The sequence below is a fragment of the Gigantopelta aegis genome, chromosome 11, assembly GCF_016097555.1.
Source record: "Gigantopelta aegis isolate Gae_Host chromosome 11, Gae_host_genome, whole genome shotgun sequence".
NCBI lineage: Eukaryota > Metazoa > Mollusca > Gastropoda > Neomphalida > Peltospiridae > Gigantopelta > Gigantopelta aegis.
Window position 1 is genome coordinate 29819561 of NC_054709.1, and position 24561 is coordinate 29844121.

General features: G+C 38.3%; 1 protein-coding gene across 1 annotated transcript in view; it reads left to right on the top strand.

Annotated features, from left to right (window-relative positions):
• The window catches only part of LOC121385345 (methionine--tRNA ligase, cytoplasmic-like), a 58634-nt gene extending 35195 nt beyond the window's left edge, over nucleotides 1–23439 (top strand). The window contains exons 14-23 of the mRNA XM_041515988.1: nucleotides 4077–4172; nucleotides 4913–5030; nucleotides 7345–7478; nucleotides 8867–8946; nucleotides 11263–11394; nucleotides 13389–13493; nucleotides 14094–14277; nucleotides 15222–15314; nucleotides 20998–21099; nucleotides 23104–23439. Coding sequence (XP_041371922.1) covers nucleotides 4077–4172; nucleotides 4913–5030; nucleotides 7345–7478; nucleotides 8867–8946; nucleotides 11263–11394; nucleotides 13389–13493; nucleotides 14094–14277; nucleotides 15222–15314; nucleotides 20998–21099; nucleotides 23104–23265 — 1206 coding nt within the window. The 3' untranslated portion in view covers nucleotides 23266–23439. The remainder of the gene's footprint in view (nucleotides 1–4076; nucleotides 4173–4912; nucleotides 5031–7344; nucleotides 7479–8866; nucleotides 8947–11262; nucleotides 11395–13388; nucleotides 13494–14093; nucleotides 14278–15221; nucleotides 15315–20997; nucleotides 21100–23103) is intronic.
• Nucleotides 23440–24561: the final 1122 nt, after the last annotated feature.

The window sequence follows — 24561 nt, forward strand, 5'->3', positions numbered from 1 at the left end:
TAGCCAGTTCACCACAACTTGTATATGTACTACCCTGTCTGTGGGATGGTGCATATAAAAGATCCCTTGCTGCTAATCGAAAAGAGTAGCCTATGAAGTGGCGACAGCGGGTTTCTTCTTTCATTATCCGTGTGGTCCTTAACCATATGTCTCACACCATATAACCGTAAATAAAATGTGTTGAGTGCATCGTTAAATAAGACATTCCTTTCTTTCTTTTTTCTTTCTTCCCAAATGCAAATGGCACTGAAAATTCCAAATTTAATATGTAATTATTTTTGTAATTATGCGTTACATCATTCAGTGGACTAAAAAAAAATCTCAACTGAATTTAAAAAAAATATTTTTTTTTATCCCACTGCCCCCATTATTTTTGTACTCCTTTGAATTCCATCTCATTTCTTCCCGATCTGGCAACTCCTCCTGTCTTTCAATGTCTTTTGCTGTCAGCTGATTAAATTTTTCTAATTTTCCCAATCACATTAGATATATACTGAACAAAATAAGAAACTTCCGCTAACTTTGCTTGAACATAATTTGATGAAAACAAACCGGGGGAATAATTGTTATATATGCGTTTAAAGAGTGTTCCATGATGCATCGTTTGGTGCAAAAATCATGGCCATAGGTTAACAGAAACTGGGAGAAATTTTTACGAAATGTGGTAGGGGTTAAAAAAAAACCCAACCCACTTAATAACGGGTATGACCACCTGTTGAATTGACCACTGCAGTGCATCGCAGGCGCATAGAATTGACTAAAGTGTTGATTTCTGCCTGTGGAATATTGTTCCATTCCTGAATGAGCGCTTGATGAAGTTCCTTGACATTAGTGGGTGGGTTGGGACGACGCCTCAATCGTCTGTCCAGACTATCCCAGACATGCTCGATGGGGTTGAGATCAGGACTTTTAGCGGGCCAGTCATCAATGAAATCAATGTTATTTGTCCTAAGAAAATTTACAGTGTGTCTAGCTGTATGAGAGGTGGCATTATCATGCTGAAAAATCGAGATGTTGGCGTTGTTATGGAACAGAGGAATGACGTGATGCGCGAGAATGTCATCGCGGTAACGTTGAGCATTTAAATTGCCATCAATGATGACTAGTGGTGAACGATAACCATGGGGCAATGGCTGCCCAGACCATGACACAACCCCCACCCCCGAAACGATCTCGTTCAAGAACAGTCAGCATAGCGTTCATTTCTCCTACGGTAGACGCGCACCCTGCCATCACCACGTTGTAAAGAAAATTTGGATTCATCCGAAAAAAGAACGGTATTCCAGCGTCGCCATATCCAACGAGTGTGTACACGTGCCCAATTAAGATGATTTAGACGATGACGTTGCGTTAAAACACATCCGACGTAAGGACGTCGTGCATGTAAACCATTCTCCCACAGACGATTACGAACAGTTTGCCCACTGATTCGGTTATTATGAAGCCCAGATGTGTTAGCAGCAGTAGCAGTGGCAGTTTGGAATCAATTGCGCAAATGTGTGTTCATGATATAGCGGTCTTGACCACGCGTTTTAACAGGCCATCGGTCTACAGGCTGGTAGGTACTGGGTTCGGATCCCAGTCGAGGCATGGGATTTTTAATCCAGATACTGACTCCAAACCCTGAGTGAGTGCTCCGCAAGGCTCAATGGGTAGGTGTAAACCACTTGCACCGACCAGTGATCCATAACTGGTTCAACAAAGGCCATGGTTTGTGCTATCCTGCCTGTGGGAAGCGCAAATAAAAGAGCCCTTGCTGCTAATCGGAAGAGTAGCCCATGTAGTGGCGACAGCGGGTTTCCTCAAAATCTGTGTGGTCCTTAACCATATGTCTGACGCCATATAACCGTAAATAAAATGTGTTGAGTGCGTCGTTAAATAAATCATTTCTTTCTTTCTTTTTTTCCACGACGTGGCAAGTCGTTGGTGCTTCCTGTCGTTCGAAATCTTACAAAAGATTTCGTATCGATCGACTAGAACTCCCAACATGCCTTGCAATGTCTTCTGTCGACATGCCAGCATCAAGCATGCCAATCGCCCATTCGCGTAAATTATTGGGTATTCTTGGCATACTAAAAATGCTACAATGTAAAAAACATTAATTTTTTTACAACTTTTGAAGCGTTTTCGTTCACTTGACAACAATGTCAGTAAGACAAATAAAACAAATTGACCGAATACTACACGGGACATGTCGAACCATGCATGCATGTGCAAATTGAATTTCATGTTGTTGACGATTAACAGTGCAAAAATAATCGATAAAATTCATGAATCCTGATCATACAGCTCACGGCTAATACTACCTATATAATTTCATTACACAATGAATTCTTTAACACAACAAATACTATATGTACAAATCGGAAGTTTCTTTTTTTGTTCAGTATACATGTAGGACCATGACAAAAAATGTTGGATGAATCCCGGCTGTGTTTTTAAAATTAGTCTGTTTTGTTTATCAACACCACTAGAGCACATTGATTTAATTATCATCTGCTAATGGATCTCAAACATTTGGTAATTTTGACATATAGTCTTAGAGAGGAAACCCGCTACATTTTTCCATTATTAGCAAGGAATCTTTTATATGCACCACAGGATAGCACGTACCACAGCCTTTGATATACTAGTCCTGGCCCCGTGCTTATAAACCTTAAAGTCTAGACTTTAATAAAGTCCAGACTTAACGTCCTGGCAACGCCATTCAACTAGCATTACGTTAAAGTCTAGACTTTAAGTTTTATAAGCACGGGCCATGATGCACTATCTAGAACGAGAAATAGGCCGAAGGGCCCACGTAGCTACAGGGATAGATCCCAAACTGACTGTGCATCAGGCGGGCATTTTACTATTGGGCTATGTCCTGCCCTGCCGTGTTTTTAATGCTGAGACAAGTGAACCTCAACTGTACATTTAATTTCAATCTTGCTGGTGTTCTACGTGCGGTTCGGCACTCCGATTGGCTACATTTCAGTCTGATTTATCTTGCTGGTGTTCTACGTGCGGTTCGGCACTCCGATTGGCTACATTTCAGTCTGATTTATCTTGCCTGGTGTTCTACGTGCGGTTCGGCACTCCGATTGGCTACATTTCAGTCTGATTTATCTTGCTGGTGCTCTACGTGCGGTTCGGCACTCCGATTGGCTACATTTCAGTCTGATTTATCTTGCTGGTGCTCTACGTGCGGTTCGGCACTCCGATTGGCTACATTTCAGTCTGATTTATCTTGCTGGTGCTCTACGTGCGGTTCGGCACTCCGATTGGCTACATTTCAGTCTGATTTATCTTGCTGGTGTTCTACGTGCGGTTCGGCACTCCGATTGGCTACATTTCAGTCTGATTTATCTTGCTGGTGTTCTACGTGCGGTTCGGCACTCCGATTGGCTACATTTCAGTCTGATTTATCTTGCTGGTGTTCTACGTGCGGTTCGGCACTCCGATTGGCTACATTTCAGTCTGATTTATCTTGCTGGTGTTCTACGTGCGGTTCGGCACTCCGATTGGCTACATTTCAGTCTGATTTATCTTGCAGGTGTTCTACGTGCGGTTCGGCACTCCGATTGGCTACATTTCAGTCTGATTTATCTTGCAGGTGTTCTACGTGCGGTTCGGCACTCCGATTGGCTACATTTCAGTCTGATTTATCTTGCAGGTGTTCTACGTGTGGTTTGACGCTCCAATTGGCTACATTTCAATCTAATTTATCTTGCTGGTGTTCTACGTGCGGTTCGACGGTCCAATTGGCTACATTTCAATCTGATTTTATCTTGCAGGTGTTCTACGTGTGACTAGATGCTCTGATTGGCTACATTTCAATCTGATTTATCTTGCTGGTGTTCTACGTGCGGTTCGGCACTCCAATTGGCTACATTTCAATCTGATTTATCTTGCAGGTGTTCTACGTGTGGTTCGACGCTCCAATTGGCTACATTTCAATCTGATTTATCTTGCAGGTGTTCTACGTGTGGTTCGACGCTCCAATTGGCTACATTTCAATCTGATTTATCTTGCAGGTGTTCTACGTGTGGTTCGACGCTCCAATTGGCTACATTTCAATCTGATTTATCTTGCAGGTGTTCTACGTGTGGTTCGACGCTCCAATTGGCTACATTTCAATCACCGCTAACTACACGGACCAGTGGAGACAGTGGTGGAAGAATCCGTCAAAGGTCAGTTCGAGTTTTTTACTTTTTACTCTGCTAAAAGGTCAGATTAGTGTATGAGAAGAAAGTGATTACATACAGGAGGTTCGCCCCCAGCACATTGTTTTAATTAATTAGCTATTAAACATCTAACAGTTTTTAAGAATTGGGCTTTTTAATTAGCTATGAAACATCTAACAGAGCGATTATGAATCGCAGTCTAAAGAAGGGTAATCCCCCCCCCCCCCCCTCCAGCACACTAGTTTAAAAGCAGTAAAATCAAATCCCGGTATATCGCTCTCTACCGCAACAAATCTCACAATGAGTGTGCTTCATTCCCAGGCATGCGCAAAAAAAAAATTACAATCGAAATGGAAAAAGGCCTAACCCATCTTTGATGAACATGATAGGATAGTAAAATCAGTTATATTTTTATCTAAAAATAACAAATATCAGTTATATTTTCAGCTAAGACCAACAATTATCAGTTGTATTTTTATAGCTAAGAACAGCAAATATCAGTTATATTTTTTAGCTAAGACAAGCAAATATCAGTCATATATTTAGCTCAGAACAGCAATTGTCAGTTATATTTTTAGCTCAGAACAACAAATATCAGTTATATTTTTAGCTAAAAACAACAAATATCAGTGATTTTCTATTCTACTTAACAATGGCGTATGAGTCTGGTTTGAGCCTCCTATCATCCAATCAAATTGTTAAAATCTTCCCCTGGTTGTTGTGACCTTTACTTATTTAATTCGCAGGTAGAGATGTACAACTTTCTTGGAAAGGACAACGTGCCATTCCACAGCGTTATTTTCCCGTCAACGTTGCTGTGTGCTGATGACAACTACACAATCGTAAACCACATGTTGGCTACAGGTACGTAGTGTACATAGTGTTATTAGTCCCCTACCGATCCAACTGGAGGCGACTACAGGTTTCACCTCCGTCCTATCTGTCTGTCTGTCTGTCCCACATATAGTTTTCCAGATGTGGTTTATTTTCACAATTTTTCTAGATATTGAGCTAAACTTTTGCATATATATGGCTTTATCATGTACTGCTACAGATCAAGTTTGACTTTCACAGCAATTTACCAATTTTTGACAGTTATGGCCCTTTAATATAGGAAATACTAAAATGTGGTTTACTAGATTTATTTTTTTGGCAATGCCTTATGGTATGGAGCTGAAATTTTGAGTGTAGCTTTATGATGTTGTGTTACAGATCAAGTTTACAGAATTAAGGCCCTAGTGTACATGTAGCTTTATGATGTTGTGTTACAGGTCAAGTTTACAGAATTAAGGCCCTAGTGTACATGTAGCTTTATGATGTTGTGTTACAGGTCAAGTTTACAGAATTAAGGCCCGAGTGTACATGTAGCTTTATGATGTTGTGTTACAGGTCAAGTTTACAGAATTAAGGCCCTAGTGTACATGTAGCTTTATGATGTTCTGTTACAGATCAAGTTTACAGAATTAAGGCCCTAGTGTACATGTAGCTTTATGATGTTCTGTTACAGATCAAGTTTACAGAATTACGGCCCTAGTGTACATGTAGCTTTATGATGTTGTGTTACAGATCAAGTTTACAGAATTAAGGCCCTAGAACAAACCTTTTTCAACTGCTAGTACCTCAGAATGATTGTTATATGTTTACATTTACATAGATATGTTATATTGTTCAGTACCGGTGTAATAGCCCAAAATATACCCCGCCAAACTATAACCAGGGTTTAAGTGGGCTAGCCTTTTTATACCCCAGAGTATAAACTGTGAGTGTGTAAATAAGTCGGTATTTCAATGTTAGGTTAGGATTAAACGCTTTAAAAGAATAGCAACTATTTCTTTCATAAAAATAAAACTATCACAGATTAGTCATTTTAGAAGATATTTAAATATTCTCTAGCCCAAAATATATAAATTATGATGGAAAAAAACCCATCTGGACATTGAAATACAGATTTATTTATGAGAAACACAAGGGGGCTTATAATCTGAATTAGAGAGGTACATGTATACCCTGGCATATAAAACAAGCTAGCCCAGGTATAGTTTGGGCTGTTACACCAGAAGACAACATACATCAGGTATCCTCGTTTAATCGAAAACCGTACGACTAAGAGGAAATGGCTGGTGCGCATGCTCAGTCATGTCAGGCTATCAATTTAACGACATTAATGTTTACCTTGTTCAATTTAGAAATAAAATGTATGAAAAGGTAAGTACATACTCGCATGTTATCCCTGTTTCATAAAAAATTACACCAGGTGGTAAGAAAACGTCATTTTAAAAGCATTATCGAAAACCGTACTATGACGTTATCAACGTAATGGCAACAACATAAAATCGGCTTTTCCCGCGAAAACAGTAACATGACAGTCACGTGACCTAAAAGCGGCTATCCGGAAATGATCCAACATTACTCATTTGGCAGTGCTAGCAGACCTGTTTGGTTGTGTGGATTCCGTCGTGTACCTGTTGCTGTTTAGGGATGCATTTGCATTGCATTCATTTAGATTCCAGGGTGCAAATTAACTGTAATAATACATTTCACTGTGCATAAAACTTATTCTTACTTTTTTCCCCGCATTTTTAAGGAAATTTGTTTTAGATGTACTTCCTGTATCAACGATCGAACATGTGCAGACATTACAAATTACCCGGAAGTAAAATAATACGGTTTTCGATTTCGTACGGTTTTCGACAATTGGCAATATATACATTTTGCCAACAGGCAAGGCAGAAGCAAGTAGACATTGGGGACGGGGGTGGGGGGGGGGGGGGGGGGGGGGGGGCTGACTGAGATCAAGGGTGCAAAACACCCAAGTTTTTATTACGGTTTACTACCAATAATAAGATTTATTCCCAATAATATTTCTGATTCATAATTCACCCTCTCCCGAGCCGAGCCTGCTCCACCGTGCCTGGTTGAGGAGCTTTTCCGATGACAGTAATTTTTATTTAATGGCCCACAAGTGCCATTTGTGACACCCTGACGGCAATTTATATTTCATTGACGGAAATTGTCTATACTATCGTTAAGTTCAAGCCCTGACATCAATAGAAACGAAAATGTTTATGGTAGGCGAGGTGTTTAATTCCACAGGAGTTGTGTGTAACTAAACTGGACCCAATTTCACAAAACATTGTAAGCCTAGTTTTGCTGACAAACTATGTGTTATTTATTTTAGAGTATCTCAACTATGAAGACACTAAGTTTTCCAAGAGTCGGGGTGTCGGCGTGTTTGGTGATCAAGCTCGGAGCACTGGAATTCCTGCCGACATTTACCGCTTCTACCTTCTGTACGTGCGTCCCGAAACTCAGGTAACATTTACAACTTTATATTTTCAAGTTAGTTTAGTATCAGTTTCATCTTTTAAAAACGTATGTTTACTAATAAATATATACCACTCAACGGTATCTCTGCGACATGAGCCGTAATGACAGATATCAAGAAAGTAAAGTTATATAAAAAAAAATTAGTAGTAGTATTTTTATTTTTTTTATTCCACTGACCTATTTACTTTCTCTCCTTTGAATTCCATCTCATTTCTTCCTGATCTGGCAACTCATCCTATCTTTCAACTTCTTCTGCCGTCCACCACATCCCAGTCCTTGTCTTTCCAACCACAAGAGATGCTTGTCTCTTGTGGCTATCTGTGCTACACACCTGCCATTCCCCATCAGCTTTTAGCTGTGGGCTTAGTCTGACCACTTCGGAGAGTGTTCACTAGTTAAGCATTGTTAAGAGGCACTTGTAACCACCTGCTAAAGTAAAATTATATATAATTCATGTCATTAACGTTTCACATACAGAAATTCATACATAAAATGATGGTACAAGAAATCCTTGTCAACAATCTCGTAAACATTTTTGGATTGTGGCCTCAAATTTTCCAATCACAAAGTGGCATTGGAACAAGTACATGTAAGTCAACCACTGGGGCAAGTAGGTCAACCACTGGAGTAAGTAGGTCAACCACTGGGGCAAGTAGGTCAACCACTGGAGTAAGTAGGTCAACCACTGGGGCAAATACGTCAACCTCTGGGGCAAGTAGATCAACCACTGGAGCAAGTAGATCAACCACTCGGGCACGTAGGTCAACCACTGGAGCAAGTAGGTCAACCACTGGGGCAAGTAGGTCAACCACTAGAACAAGAAGGTCAACCACTCGGGTAAGAAGGTCAACCACTGGGGCAAGTAGGTCAACCACTCGGGCAAGTAGGTCAACCACTCGGGCAAGTAGGTCAACCACTGGAGCAAGTAGGTCAACCACTCGGGCAAGTAGATCAACCACTGGGCAGCAAGTAGGTCAACCACTGGGGCAAGTAGATCAACCACTGGAGCCAGTTTACAAGCATTCAACACAATGCACTTTGCAATTGTTTTGATGTTGAAAGTAAAGTGGGCTCAATGATATGAAAAATGTTTAATAATAGCATACTTAGTTGGTGATAAAAGTGTTAAATTAACCCATAATAATACTAATAACATGCTCGGTAGCTGATAAAAGGGTTCAATTAACCCATAATAATACTAATAACATGCTCGGTTGGTGGTAAAAGGGTTCAATTAACTCTTAATAATACTAATAACATGCTCGGTTGGTGGTAAAAGTGGTAAATTAACCCTTTAACTGTTGTCTTTCAGGACGCATCTTTCAGCTGGGATGATTTCCTGTTGAATTAACCCTTTAACTGTTGTCTTTTAGGACACATCTTTCAGCTGGGATGATTTCCTGTTGAAGAACAACAGTGAACTACTCAACAATCTCGGAAACTTCGTCAACAGGTCTGTATGAGAGAAAAAACAACAAATGTCAGTGATGTCTCTATCTAAAAACAGTAAATATCAGTAATATCTCTACCTAAAAACAAAAAATATCAGTGATGTCTCTACCTAAAAACTAAAAATATCAGTGATATCTCTACCTAAAAACAACAAATATCAGTGATGCTCTACCTAAAAACAACAAATATCGGTGATATCTCTACCTAAAAACAAAAAATATCAGTGATATCTCTACCTAAAAACAGCAACAAATATCAGTGATATTTCTACCTAAAAACAACAAATATCAGTGATGCTCTACCTAAAAACAACAAATATCAGTGATATCTCTACCTAAAAACAACAAATATCAGTGCTGTCTCTACCTAAAAACAACAAATATCAGTGATATCTCTACCTAAAAACAGCAACAAATATCAGTGATATTTCTACCTAAAAACAACAAATATCAGTGATGCTCTACCTAAAAACAACAAATATCAGTGATATCTCTACCTAAAAACAACAAATATCAGTGATGCTCTACCTAAAAGCAACAAATATCAGTGATATCTCTACCTGAAAACAACAAATGTCAGTGATATCTCTGCCTAAAAACAACAAATATCAGTGATATCTCTACCTAAAAACAACAAATGTCAGTGATATCTCTACCTAAAAACTACAAATATCAGTGATATCTCTACCTAAAAACAACAAATATCAGTGATATCTCTACCTAAAAACAACAAATGTCAGTGATATCTCTACCTAAAAACAACAACAAATATCAGTGATATCTCTACCTAAAAACAACAAATATCAGTGATGCTCTACAAATATCAGTGATATCTCTACCTAAAAACAAATATCAGTGATATCTCTACCTAAAAACAACAAATATCAGTGATATCTCTACCTAAAAACAACAAATATCAGTGATGCTCTACCTAAAAACAACAAATATCAGTGATATCTCTACCTAAAAACAACAACAAATATCAGTGATATCTCTACCTAAAAACAACAAATATCAGTGATGCTCTACCTAAAAACAACAAATATCAGTGATATCTCTACCTAAAAACAACAAATATCAGTGATGCTCTACAAATATCAGTGATATCTCTACCTAAAAACAAATATCAGTGATATCTCTACCTAAAAACAACAAATATCAGTGATATCTCTACCTAAAAACAGCAAATATCAGTGATGTGTCTACCTAAAAACAACAAATATCAGTGATGTATCTACCTAAAAACAACAAATATTAGTAATGTTTCTATGTACCGAGTTTGTATAGGGTGTATACTACCAAATCAAATCCCACAGATGATAATGATAACATGTGGCTAAAACTCCTACCTGCAGCGTAGTGTATCAATCGACATAAACACCACACATATAAATACCACCACCCCTCACCCTTAAAGTGATCCTTGGTGAATTTATAGTAACTTTTATTTTTTGCCTAAGGCTGGTAATAATTGCTCTTTATTAACAGGTTTAGGGTTACAACAATTAGTACAGGAGGAAAACAATAAACAAAATTTTATCATTAATTGAGATGATCATCTACATGTATGGGTGTTACTATGACGACAGCCAATCAGTGTTTATCATTAATTGAGATGATCATCTACATGTATGGGTGTTACTATGACGACAGCCAATCAGTGTTTATCATTAATTGAGATGATCATCTACATGTATGGGTGTTACTATGACGACAGCCAATCAGTGTTTATTGTAGGAGAGACTTAAAGGCACAGACCCCAGTTTTAACTTGTAAAAATGGACGCTAAGTTTTGTTAATCTACAAACCAGGGCCCCGTTCTACAAAGCGATCTTACCCCTAAGGTCACCTTAAATGCATAACTACCGTATGCACTAAGGTGATCTTAGTGATAAGATCGCTTCGTGGAACATGGGGCCCTGTAACACATTTGGATAAAGTTACAACACCGTGAAAGAAGCTCAGTCTGTGATGTTAAAACTGGGAAATATCCTTAAAAAATAGACTAGACCTTGAATCAATAACTGCTATTTTGCAGACACACATGCATTTTAAAAAATATGAAAAATGCATTTTGTGGTATTAGAAACAACAGGATGACCAGAAACACTTCGGTTCTATGGAAATGGGCAATCTAAACAATACATTGATATAAGTAGTTTGATTTCAGTGATCATAAATGGCTCTAAAATATGTTGTTGTGTTTAAAAACTAGGATCTGTTCCTTTAATTCCATTTAATCTTTGTTCATATTTAAATATTAAAAAAATTAATTTGATACAATTTCTATAATTAATTCTTTTTTTTGTATTTAACAGGGCTTTGTCCTTTCTCGCCAACAACTTCAGTGGTGTCATTCAGGAGATGACTTTGACAACAGAAGACGACAAACTGCTTGTGTTGATAAACCGAGAGTTGAAAACCTACATTGACAATATGGAAGTAGCAAAGTAAGTACAGTGTGCGAAATAACAACTTGTCTGTTTGTCCCGACAAGTGAAAATCTATTCGGACAAGCAAAAGGTGCCTTGGTGGTTATCCTGTAGACAAGTGAAAATGTTCTGTGCTGTTACATTTTGAGCAATCACAAACATTATACTGGTACTTGAATAAAACGCATCATCTATTTGGACAAGTGAAAATATTGGCGGACAAATAAATTTCAAGATGTATTTGTCCGGTGGACTAGTAAAAAAAATCTGCTTATTTCTTTCACCGAGTAGTTGATGTCATAAGCATACATTGACATCATGGAAGTTGTTGATGTTCCTAATGTATATTGACAGTATGGAAGTAGAAAAGTAAGTAGTTGATCATGATGTTGTAAGTAGTTGTCATAAACATATATTGACATGGAAGTAGTTGATGTCGTAAACATATATTAACATGAAAGTAGTTGATGTCGTAAGCATACATTGACATCATGGCAGTTGTTGATGTTGTAAACATACATTGTACATTGACAGTATGGAAGTAGGAAAGTAAGTAGTTGATCATGATGTTGTAAGTAGTTGATGCCATAAACATACACTGACAGTGTGGAAGTACATGTTAGAATGTAAGTACATGTAGTTGATGTTGTAAACATATATATTGACATCATGAAAGTAGTTGATGTCATAAACATATATTGACATGGAAGTAGTTGATGTCGTAAACATATATTGACATGAAAGTAGTTGATATTGTAAACATATTGACATGGAAGTAGTTGATGCCGTAAACATTGACAGAAGTAGTTGATGTCGTAAACATTGACCTGAAAGTAGTTGTCATAAACATATTGACATGGAAGTAGTTTATGTCGTAAACATATTGACATGAAAGTAGTTGATATCGTAAACATATTGACACGAAAGTAGTTGATGTCATAAACATATTGACATGGAAGTAGTTTATGTCGTAAACATATTGACATGAAAGTAGTTGATATCGTAAACATATATTGACATGAAAGTAGTTGATGTCATAAAAAATATTGACATGGAAGTAGTTGATATCATAAACATATATTGACATGGAAGTAGTTGATCTCATAAACATATACATGTATTGACATGGAAGTAGTTGATGTCGTAAACATATATAGACATGAAAGTAGTTGATGTTGTAAACATATTGACATGGAAGTAGTTGATGTCGTAAACATATATTGACATGAAAGTAGTTGATGTCGTAAACATACATGTATATTGACATGGAAGTAGTTGATGTAAACATACATGTATATTGACATGAAAGTAGTTGATGTCGTAAACATACATGTATATTGACATGGAAGTAGTTGATGTCGTAAACGTATATTATATTCAGAGAAAGGTTCTCTAAGTATTCATTAACTTCAACTTATTTTTGTGCCTGTATATATTTTCAATTAAGGTTCAAGCACACTGTCCTGGGCATGTCTCTCACCTGTCTGTCCAGGACAGTGGGCTAATCATTAGTGAGAGAAAAGTCAATAAAATAGCCTGACATCACAGGCACTAGAACTAGCTGGCAACTGGTACCAGAAAATCTAAGAGGATATTTCCTCTGACACAGTACATTAGCTGATGTTTAATTAATCAGTTTGCTTTAGTGGTGGTGTTAAAAAAAAACCTGTGTACATTCATATTTGTTTCGTTAACATTGCACACTTTTTTTTCATCTTTTGGCTGTACTTACTAATCTAAGTCACAGTTTACTATTCTCCATTTGAAAACTTAGAAGCATGAATCTGGGACCCGTTCCAAGAAAATCGTAGCTAAGGTTAATTGTAGTTACTTAATTAGGGTAAGTTTTACTGCTAGCACACGTAATTTTACAGCCGTTCCACAAAGCAACCTTATGGTAGTGGTAAGTTCCCATTTAACGATTAGTCTGCTTTGCGAATAAATGGGTTTTTTTACTATTTGGAACACCAGTTATAATGTGTCTCTCAAATTAATCTTGTCTTTATTTTCAGGTTGCGTGATTCTATTCGCAATATTTTGAATATATCGAGACTGGGTAACCAGTTCATGCAAGCCAACAAGCCATGGGTGCTGGTCAAAGGGAACAAGGAGGAGAGGTATGTGTCAATCAGTGTGATTGACAAGGGGGGTGGGACAAAATTCAGTTTATATAAGCCAACAAGCCATGGGTGCTGGTCAAAGGGAACAAAGAGGAGAGGTATGTGTCACTCAGTGTGATTGACAAGGGGGCAGGGCTAAATTCAGTTTATATAAGCCAACAAGCCATGGGTGCTGGTCAAAGGGAACAAGGAGGAGAGGTATGTGTCACTCAGTGTGATTGACAAGGGGTGGGGCTAAATTCAGTTTATATAAGCCAACAAGCCATGGGTGCTGGTCAAAGGGAACAAGGAGGAGAGGTATGTGTCACTCAGTGTGATTGACAAGGGGGTGGGGCTAAATTCAGTTTATATAAGCCAACAAGCCATGGGTGCTGGTCGTAGGCCCTTTTAAGGGCCCCTATGGGCAACCTAGGGAGACATGTCAGCACCATAGGTCCAGTTAACGAGCTACTCTCAGCCTACTAAATTCCAAACCTATACATAGCTCCCTATCTTTTCCTTTTCGACCAACTGTTCACATCATTGCCATGGTAACAATTCGAATTGTCATTGCCATGGTAAGATTTCGAATCGTGTATTGTTAAATTTCAATTCCAGAGCTCGTGCTGGGAGTGTGGTTAGCCTGTCTGGGAACATCTCACAGCTGCTGTCCGTTCTACTCCAGCCCTACATGCCAGATACAAGCGCCATGATCCAGACACAGCTCAACTCCCCTACAGACTGTAACGTGATCCACGACAAGTTTATCTGTGTCCTTAAACCAGGTCACAGTATCGGAAAGGTAATTGTTATAACTCTGACTGTAACGTGATCCATGACAAGTTTATCTGTGTCCTTAAACCAGGTCACAGTATCGGAAAGGTAATTGTCATGAGTGTTTTTTAATATGAAAAAAAGAAAAGAAAGAATTAAGGCAAAAGATTAATTAGCCTCAATACATTTGCTAGTCATAATTTATTACCCAGGCAGGCACTCGTAAGGGGGGAAATAAAAATCATAATTTCTCACTAAGAAATTATCATGTATTAGTCTAACAAACAATGCTATTGGATGATTTGACACTTACAAACCAGTGACCTTGTCGGTACTAAATATGACGTCATCACAATTTGGCAAACACGCACAGTGACATCATGTATTTTAAAACATTTTGCGTTTATGGCTGTTTGTTTTTGGTGTTAAATTTATAACAAAATGTCATTTTAATGCAGTTCATTATTGATTTTGTACCAGAATATAGATAACTTTTGTTTTAGAAAATTATCTATGCACATGATTAAATTACAAAGTTATAGCAATATCAGAACTGTGGGTAAAGTGGTTTATATCCTTTCAATACATGTACATGCATGTGGTATATGTGTGTCGAAAATAAAGGCTTTTTGAGAAAGAAAAATTGCTCGGGTAATACATGTAAATAGAATAACAAACTCGGCACCAGATATTATCAAATTTATGTCCCTCATGAAATAATTTTCATTTGTCACTCGCTAAAGCTCATGACAACTGAACATTATTTCACTGTGGACATAAATTTGATAATAACTGGTAACTAACTCGTTTATTATCCTCTATGAAGTTCTGGACTGATTCCAACATGAACTTGTTTACATTCTGGTATATCTCATCTAGACTGCATTGTACATAGATGGTTTCATAATATATAACACATACATATTTGGGGATCTCCTAAATTTTAGCTTTTATGTTTCTTTCCTATTGTAGCCAAGTCCGCTATTCGAGAAGATAGAAGCATCGACTATGTCAGATCTGAAATCTCGGTTTGCGGGTAAAGGGGATCCCGAGCCAGTGAAGAGGGTAATTTGTTTAGTTTCAGCTCGGCTGTGATGTTCGTCATCAGAGCTTTTCTATAACCATTTGTCTAGAGATGTCTAGAGTCAGTCCATTCATGAAGCATCGACTATGTGAGATCTGAAATCTCGGTTTGCAGGTAAAGGGGATCCCGAGCCAGTGAAGAGGGTAATTTGTTTTGTTTCAGCTCAGCTGTGATGTTCGTCGTCAGAGCTTTTCTATAACCATTTGTCTAGAGATGTCTAGAGTCAATCCATTCATCAAGCATTGATTATGTCAGATCTGAAATCTCCGTTTGCAGGTAAAGGGGATGATCCCTGCCCTCCTCAAATCCTAGCTAGAACACTCCGATTCCGAACCAGTGAAAAGGGTTACAAAATTTGTTTAGTTTCAGTACTGCTGTAATGTTCTTCATCAGAACTTTTCAATAATCATTTGTCTAGAGTCAATCAATTCAACAAGCATCTGTTACATTTAATTTTTAATTTTTTTTGTTTTGGGAGGTTGGGGGGGCACTTTCTACAAACTAATGCAGAGATATTTCAGAAATTTTAATTTGTATTTATAGGATATTAAAGGAGCTTCCATTTCGTATCATGTTTAAAATGTATGTTATGAGTGAAATATCCTATTTAATGGTAGCAAGTTTAATATGCTATTTTTGTCACCCATAATCTTAATGTATATCACTCGACTCGTTTGGTTGATGTTCCTATAAGGTTGTAGTGCCCCAGTCGGTCGAAGTGTTACGTCCCACTTGGCATTCTAGAGTGACGATCACTTCGACATCGTAGTAAAGAATGTTCAGGTCTGGTTATCAACACACCGAAACACATTCCATAGTTTGCACATGCATCACGCAATTGCCCCATACATGTGCGTGGGGTGTCATTGTCAATTTTGACGATTTCCAGGAAGGTCGATTAATCACTGTGGAGCATTATTTCTGTTAATCTTTTTCATTCTGTTGTTGATCATACAGTTGTTATTGTTTTGTTTTTAGTCATTTTTATTGTTTGAATTTGCGATTTACTGATAAAAACCCCCATTAACTTTCAAAATTCACATCTGACCCCAATTGTCCTTCAAGATCTTTGGTGGTTATAAAACCTACTGTAATACTGAACTACCGGTTGTAATGTTTGCCCAATTAATTCACTATTATCATATAACCATTCCCCACAGCTAATATACCTTACAATTTTGGCAATTGTAAATTCTTACTAGAGTTCCCGTACATTTTTTTGAAGAGTATACATGTATATGGCAAGAGCGTGTGAAGTTTTTGTAAATTTCAATTTTCAACAAGCAAATAGTCTTAAAGTACAATGTACTGTGTTGAAAATAAACATTTTCCTAAATCTGACACTGTGTGCAGACCTTTAGTTTGATCATGTGGGAGTTTGGTTATTAGTCCTCTACCGGTTCAACCAAAAGGAACTGTAGGTTTCGTCTTTGTCGTTTGGTCTGTCTGTCCTTCCGTATGTCACACACATACTTTTCCTGATCTTTTCTTACAAGTAACAATGCACCGATATATACTGAGCTGGAATTTTGTGTATAGCTTTATCATATACTGATATAGATCAGGTTCATCATGAAGATTTACCTCTATTTGACAGAGTTATAGCCCTTGAATTTAGGTGATGAGAAAATATATTTCCTGGACTTTCTTTTTTGCAATGCCTCAAAATAATGAGCTCAAATTTTGTGTATACATGTAGCTTTTGATCGTGTTCTGTTACAAATCAAGTTTGACTTTCATGGCAATTTAGCCATTCTTCACGGAGTTATGGTCCTTGAACTTAGGAGATATGAAAAATAAACTTCCAGAATGTTTTTGCAAATGCATCAGGATATTGAGTTGAAATTCTTTTATAGCTATATCATGTTCTGTTACAGATTAAGTTGGTGATTTACTGAGTTATGGTTCTTGAACTTGGGAGATATGAAAGTGTGTAGGGAGCAGTAGAGGACATGTATTGATTTAGAATATGCAGAATACTAACTGTAGCCCAGTGGAAAAAGTGTTCACTTGATGCGCAGTTGGTGTAGGATCAATCCCTGTCAGTGGACTCATTGGGCTATTTCTCATTCCAGCCAGTGCACCATGACTGGTATATCAAAGGCCGTGGTATGTACTGTCTGTGGGAAAGCGTATATAAAAGATCTCTGGCTGCATTAGAAAACATGTAGCGGGTTTCCTTTGATGACTACGTGTCAGAATTACCAAATGTCTGACATTCAATAGCCGATGATTAATTAATCAATGTGCTCCAGTGATGTCGTTATACAAAACAAACTTGTTAAACTTACATGTAATTAACCGGTACAATGACTACAGTAATAAACCTGACACTCCTATCCGATCAATCAATCAATCAATCAATCATTTGACTCGTGCTTACATCCACTGAAGGTTCAAGCTCGACTGTCATGGGCACATTCTCCGAGATTTCCCAGTGGATGTGTCCAGGACCGGCCACTATCCAGACAATATTAGATGTAATCCATGTGTAAAATGCATAGTGATTTGTTTGCAACCCTATGTAGCTGTTTGGCAGTAAACATAATGCTAATGGAGGTGAGACGTAGCCCAGTGGATGTGCGGTCGGTGTGGGATCGATCCCTGTCAGTGGGCCCATTGGGCTATTTCTCACTCCAGTCAGTGCACCACGACTAGTGTATCAAAGTCTGTGGTATGTGATATCCTGTCTATGGCATGGTGCATATAAAAGATCCCTTGCTGCTAATTGAAAAGATTAGCCCATGAAGTGGTGACTGCGAGTTTCCTCCCTCAGTATCCGTGTGGTCCTTAACCATATGTCCGACGCCATATAACCGTAAATAAAATGTGTTGAGTGCGTCGTTAAATAAAACATTTCCTTCCTTCCTACATGTATATATATATATATATGAATATACATGTATGTTGTTATCCAGATTCAGGCAAAGAACCAGCCTGCTCTCCCTAAACAACACAGGAGCTTGTACACCTATGTGTTTCTTCTTTACTTTGTACTTGTTGGAAACATAAAAGTTTAATGTTGTGAGTGAATTTTAAAATAATCAAATTCAAGTTCATCATCATGAGATTTTTAGAAACTTATGTGTATTCAGGGTTCGTACGCGCCTGGAAAACCCTTGAAAATAAACTAATGTATTCCAGTGCTTGAATACCCTTGAAAATCATCTTGCAGTCTGGAAAACCCTTGAAAATGATAATTTGATGTCAAATAAAATATAAACGCCTAAAACAGAGGCTTTATTTACTTTATTTAACATGTAATTAAATTATTTGTTTCATTTACCGGCTCAGTTGACGTGTGAATGTTCCGTTTGTTTTTTATCTCGCGATGCGAGAATCATGTGGTTACGATATCCAAGCGACAGCGTCACCATATTGGAAAAGAAAGTTTGTCACTTTTTGCCGCTGGGTATTTAGCAAGTTCAGGGAGCGTGTCAAGTTAATGAATCTATTGTAAACCCACACAGATGGTTGGCACTTTCATGTTTAACAACCTGTGGAAACTCGGTATGGTCCTGGAATTTTGGTAAAGTTGACCTGGAAAGTGCTTGAAAAACCCTTGAATTTTGACTTCCTTTAAGTGTATGAACCCTGGTATTTCAGTCACAGTACTTAACGACCCATTGATCATTGGAATTTTGAAAAGGACAGTATTTAGCACTAAGCCATATTCTTGAGTTACTTTTTCACTTTGAAGGAAATTTGGTAGATTGTGGAACAACTCTCCTTGTTATTTCAATCTGTTTCGACTCTCTATGTCAGTTTCGTCTGACTCTTGTCTTCTGAGCTGTCCACATTATCGCCTACCTGACTCGGCTTCCTCCACTTGTCCAACGCCATATAACCGTAAATAAAATGTGTTGAGTGCGTCATTAAATAAAACATTTCCTTCCTTCCTTGGGTGCAGTCTGTGTGTGCTTCTCTGCACCCACCTGGCATCCTCGTCGTCTGCTGCTAATAAACTGGCCTGACCCACGGCACTAACTAACGACTGCCAGTTGTAGGGGAGCATAGTAGATAGTTAAAGTGCCTCTTAACAATGCCAGAAGTTACTACTGAACACTCTCCGAAGTGGTCAAAATGAGCCCACAGCTACAAGCTGATGGGGAATGACAGGTGTGTGACACAGCCACAAGACAGAAGTAACTACTGAACACTCTCCGAAGTGGTCAGACTGAGCCCACAGCTACAAGCTGATGGGGAATGACAGGTGTGTGACACAGCCACAAGACAGAAGTAACTACTGAACACTCTCCGAAGTGGTCAGACTGAGCCCACAGCTACAAGCTGATGGGGAATGACAGGTGTGTGACACAGCCACAAGACAGAAGTAACTACTGAACACTCTCCGAAGTGGTCAGACAGAGCCCACAGCTACAAGCTGATGGGAATGACAGGTGTGTGACACAGCCACAAGACAGAAGTAACTACTGAACACTCTCCGAAGTGGTCAGACTGAGCCCACAGCTACAAGCTGATGGGGAATGACAGATGTGTGACACAGCCACAAGACAGAAGTAACTACTGAACACTCTCCGAAGTGGTCAGACTGAGCCCACAGCTACAAGCTGATGGGGAATGACAGGTGTGTGACACAGCCACAAGACAGAAGTAACTACTGAACACTCTCCGAAGTGGTCAGACTGAGCCCACAGCTACAAGCTGATGGGGAATGACAGGTGTGTGACACAGCCACAGGACAGAAGTAACTACTGAACACTCTCCGAAGTGGTCAGACTGAGCCCACAGCTACAAGCTGATGGGGAATGACAGGTGTGTGACACAGATAGCCACAAGACAGAAGTAACTACTGAACACTCTCTGAAGTGGTCAGACTGAGCCCACAGCTACAAGCTGAAGGGGAATGCCAGGTGTGTGACACAGATAGCCACAAGACAGAAGTAACTACTGAACACTCTCCGAAGTGGTCAGACTGAGCCCACAGTTACAAGCTGATGGGGAATGACAGGTGTGTGACACAGCCACAAGAAACAACCACCTGTCAAGGTTAGATAGATGAGGACTGGGATGTGGAGGTGGACAGCAACAGAAGTTGAAAGACGTGAGGAGCTGCCAGATCACGACGAAATGAGATGGAACTCAAAGGAGAGAAAGAAAAGGGAGAATTATGGGACAGACCCTAGACATATTTTTCACTAATAAATCTCTGTTTGATAATTTAAATTGGAAGTACTTAATATATTTTATTATTTAGAATATTAACTTCTGTACACCTCAAGTGATTCTTGTCATTCAGGTTTTTGCAATACATGAAAACGCATTTTTCATAATCACTAAAAATGCATGGTCATCTGAGAAATCATGGTTATTGAGATAAGCTCTGGTTAATTTTAGACATTATTTTCCTGTTTAAACATCACAGACTTTAATTAGCTTCTCTCTGTTATAACCTTATCCAAATGTGTGTTGCAGCTTTGTAGATTAACCAAAAACTTAGTGTCCGTTTTTACTGGCTGAAACTAGGTTCTGCGCCTTTAGAATAAACACTTTAAAATTTAAATCTTTGTTTATACAATTTGTATCAGGTTTTATTTTGAAATAGAGAGATCCGATTTTGGCACTTTCAGTAAAATTAGTTTTTACTGACCATCCAGAATAACAATACAAAGTCGTGAACATTCCAATCTTTATGTTTGACAGGCAAAGCATCATGGGAAGGCTCAGGCGGACAGCCCAGCTGTGGTTAACGGGCCGGCAAAACCAGAGGATATCGAGAGACTGACAGCTGAAGTAACTAAACAGGTGATGTCTTGCGTCCTTCAACAGTGTGATCATTTCCTTTAGCCCATTCCTCATTGTGTGATTATTGCCGGCATGTGATTCTTCCACTAATTGGCGGAATTCCGGGTTTTTTTTTAATGTTCATGCCCCCAGACCTCCCTAGTCATCTCGTGCATTCTGTACTCGATTACGTGCCTTCGCCACGCATGTATCATTTTCAGCTTTTTTAGAAATGTTTCAATCACATGCCTGTTATTGTTCTAAACATGCTGTTAGTTGATGTATTTTATTTACTGATATCATGTTCTTGTATATTGTAAACTATTATGTAAACTGTTGTATATGAGCCGATGCCGTACACACAGAAATGAATAAATTATACTATATACATGTACCTGCTTTAAACAGTGGTGTAGGGCAGACCATTTGGATGTTTATAATAATAACAAAGTAAATTTACTAGTGAATGAGTATGGATGTTTATAATGATGTTCTAAAATGGAGGTTTATGACAATAAACAAAGTACTATTGAATGGGTATGGATGTTTATAATGATGTTCTAAAATGGAGGTTTATGACAATAAACAAGTACTATTGAATGGGTATGGATGTTTATAATGATGTTCTAAAATGGAGGTTTATGACAATAAACAAAGTACTATTGAATGGGTATGGATGTTTATAATGATGTTCTAAAATGGAGGTTTATGACAATAAACAAAGTACTATTGAATGGGTATGGATGTTTATAATGATGTTCTAAAATGGAGGTTTATGACAATAAACAAGTACTATTGAATGGGTATGGATGTTTATAATGATGTTCTAAAATGGAGGTTTATGACAATAAACAAAGTACTATTGAATGGGTATGGACGTTTATTATGATAATCTAATAGGGAGATTTTTTACCATAAACAAAGTACTATTGAATGGGCATTGATGTTTATTATATTATTCTAATATGGAGGATTATGAATGGGTATCGATGTTCATAATGATATTCTAATATGAATATTTATGGTGAAACAATTTAAGTAATATTAAAAACTGTTAAATGGAGGTTGATGACGATTTGTAAAACATTTTAATAACAGTATGGAAGTTTGATGGAACAGGGTATGGGGGATTATGATAAAACAAAAGCACTATTACATTGTTATGGCAGTTTATAATTCAACAGGTTGTGGGTGGGGGGGGGGGGGGGGGGGGGCGGGGGTAAATATAGTGATTTTTAAAACATTTTATTAACAGGGTGTGGGTTTATGATTTTAAAAATATATTGAGAGGGTATGATATTTTTATTGACAGGGTATGATATTTATATTGGCAGGGTATTATGATATTTATATTGACATGGTATGATATTCATCTTGACAGGGTATGATATTTATATTGACAGGGTATGATATTGATCTTGACAGGGTATGATATTCATATTGACAGGGTATGATATTTATGTTGACAGGGTATGATATTCATATTGACAGGGTATGATATTTATATTGACAGGGTATGATATTGATCTTGACAGGGTATGATATTCATATTGACAGGGTATGATATTTATGTTGACAGGGTATGATATTCATATTGACAGGGTATGATATTTATATTGACAGGGTATGATATTTATGTTGACAGGGTATGATATTTATGTTGACAGGGTGTGATATTCATATTGACAGGGTATGGTATTTATATTGACAGGGTATGATATTTATATCGACAGGGTATGATATTTATGTTGACGGTATGATATTTATATTGACAGGGTGTGATATTCATATTGACAGGGTATGATATTTATATTGACAGGGTGTGATATTCATATTGACAGGGTATGGTATTTATATTGACAGGGTGTGATATTCATATTGACAGGGTATGATATTTATATTGACAGAGTGTGATATTCATATTGACAGGGTATGGTATTTATATTGACAGGGTATGATATTTTATTAAGAGTATTGACAGGGTGTGATATTTATATTAATAGTTTATGATATATATTTTGACAGGGTATGTCAGTGCGTGAACTGAAAACCAACAAAGCGGAGAAATCTGCGATAGACGCAGCAGTCGCAATCTTGTTGGATCTCAAGCGTCAGTTGGCGGTTGCCCAGGGCGACGATCCCAGTGCTGTCAGCGGAAGTGGAAAGAAGAAAGGAAAAAAGAAATGATCTCGTAAATTGGCAAAAATTGTCCGAAAATGAACTTTTAAAAACAAATCTGTTTTGAAAAATGTGGAAAATTAAAAGATTCTGTGGGAAGGCAGATATGTAAAACACATGAAACAACATTTTTAATCTGGGTTAACAGTAATCGTTGTAAATAAAAGTGTATTTACAACAGAAGAAAGGATTTGTTTTAAATTTTGAACTCCCATTCTTTTGGGGTTTTTTCTCACCGCCACCTTTCATTTCTCTTCTTTGACCTCTAACCGGCCTCGGTGGTGTCGTGGTTAGGCCATCGGTCTACAGGCTGGGAGGTACTGGGTTCAGATCCCAGTCGAGGCATGGGATTTTTAATCCAGATACCGACTCCAAACCCTGAATGAGTGCTCCACAAGGCTCAATGGGTAGGTGTAAACCACTTGCACCGACTAGTGATCTACCGGCGTCGTGGCAGGCCATCGGTCTACAGGCTGGTAGGTACTGGGTTCGGATCCCAGTCGAGGCATGGAATTTTTAATCCAGATACCGACTCCAAACCCTGAGTGAGTGCTCCGCAAGGCTCAATGGGTAGGTGTAAACCACTTGCACCGACCAGTGATCCATAACTGGTTCAACAAAGGCCATGGTTTGTGCTATCCTGCCTGTGGGAAGCGCAAATAAAAGATCCCTTGCTGCCTGTCATAAAAGAGTAGCCTATGTGGCAACAGCGGGTTTCCTGTAAAAAAATCTGTGGTCCTTAACCATATGTCTGACGCCATATAACCGTAAATAAAAAGTGTTGAGTGCGTCGTTAAATAAAACACTTCTTTCTTTCTTTTTCCCGACCAGTGATCCATAACTGGTTCAAGAAAGGCCATTGTTTGTGCTGTCCTGCCTGTGGGAAGCGCAAATAAAAGATCCATTGCTGCCTGTTGTAAAAAGAGTGGCAACAGCGGGTTTCCTCTTAAAAAAACAGTGTCAGAATGACCATCTGTTTGACCAATAGCCAATGATAAGATAAAAACAGTGTCAGAATGACCGTCTGTTTGACCAATAGCCAATGATAAGATAAAAACAGTGTCAGAATGACCATCTGTTTGACCAATAGCCAATGATAAGATAAAAAATCAATGTGCTCTAGTGGCGTCGTCAAATAAAACAAACTTTACTCTCTTTTTTTTCACCTCCATCTCATTATCTCTTATCTTTCAAGGGACTGGACGTAGCTCAGTGGTACAGCGCTCGCCTGATGTGTGATCGATCCCCGTTGGTGGGCCAGCTGGGCTATTTCTCGTTCTAGCCAGTGCTCCACAGCTGGTGTAA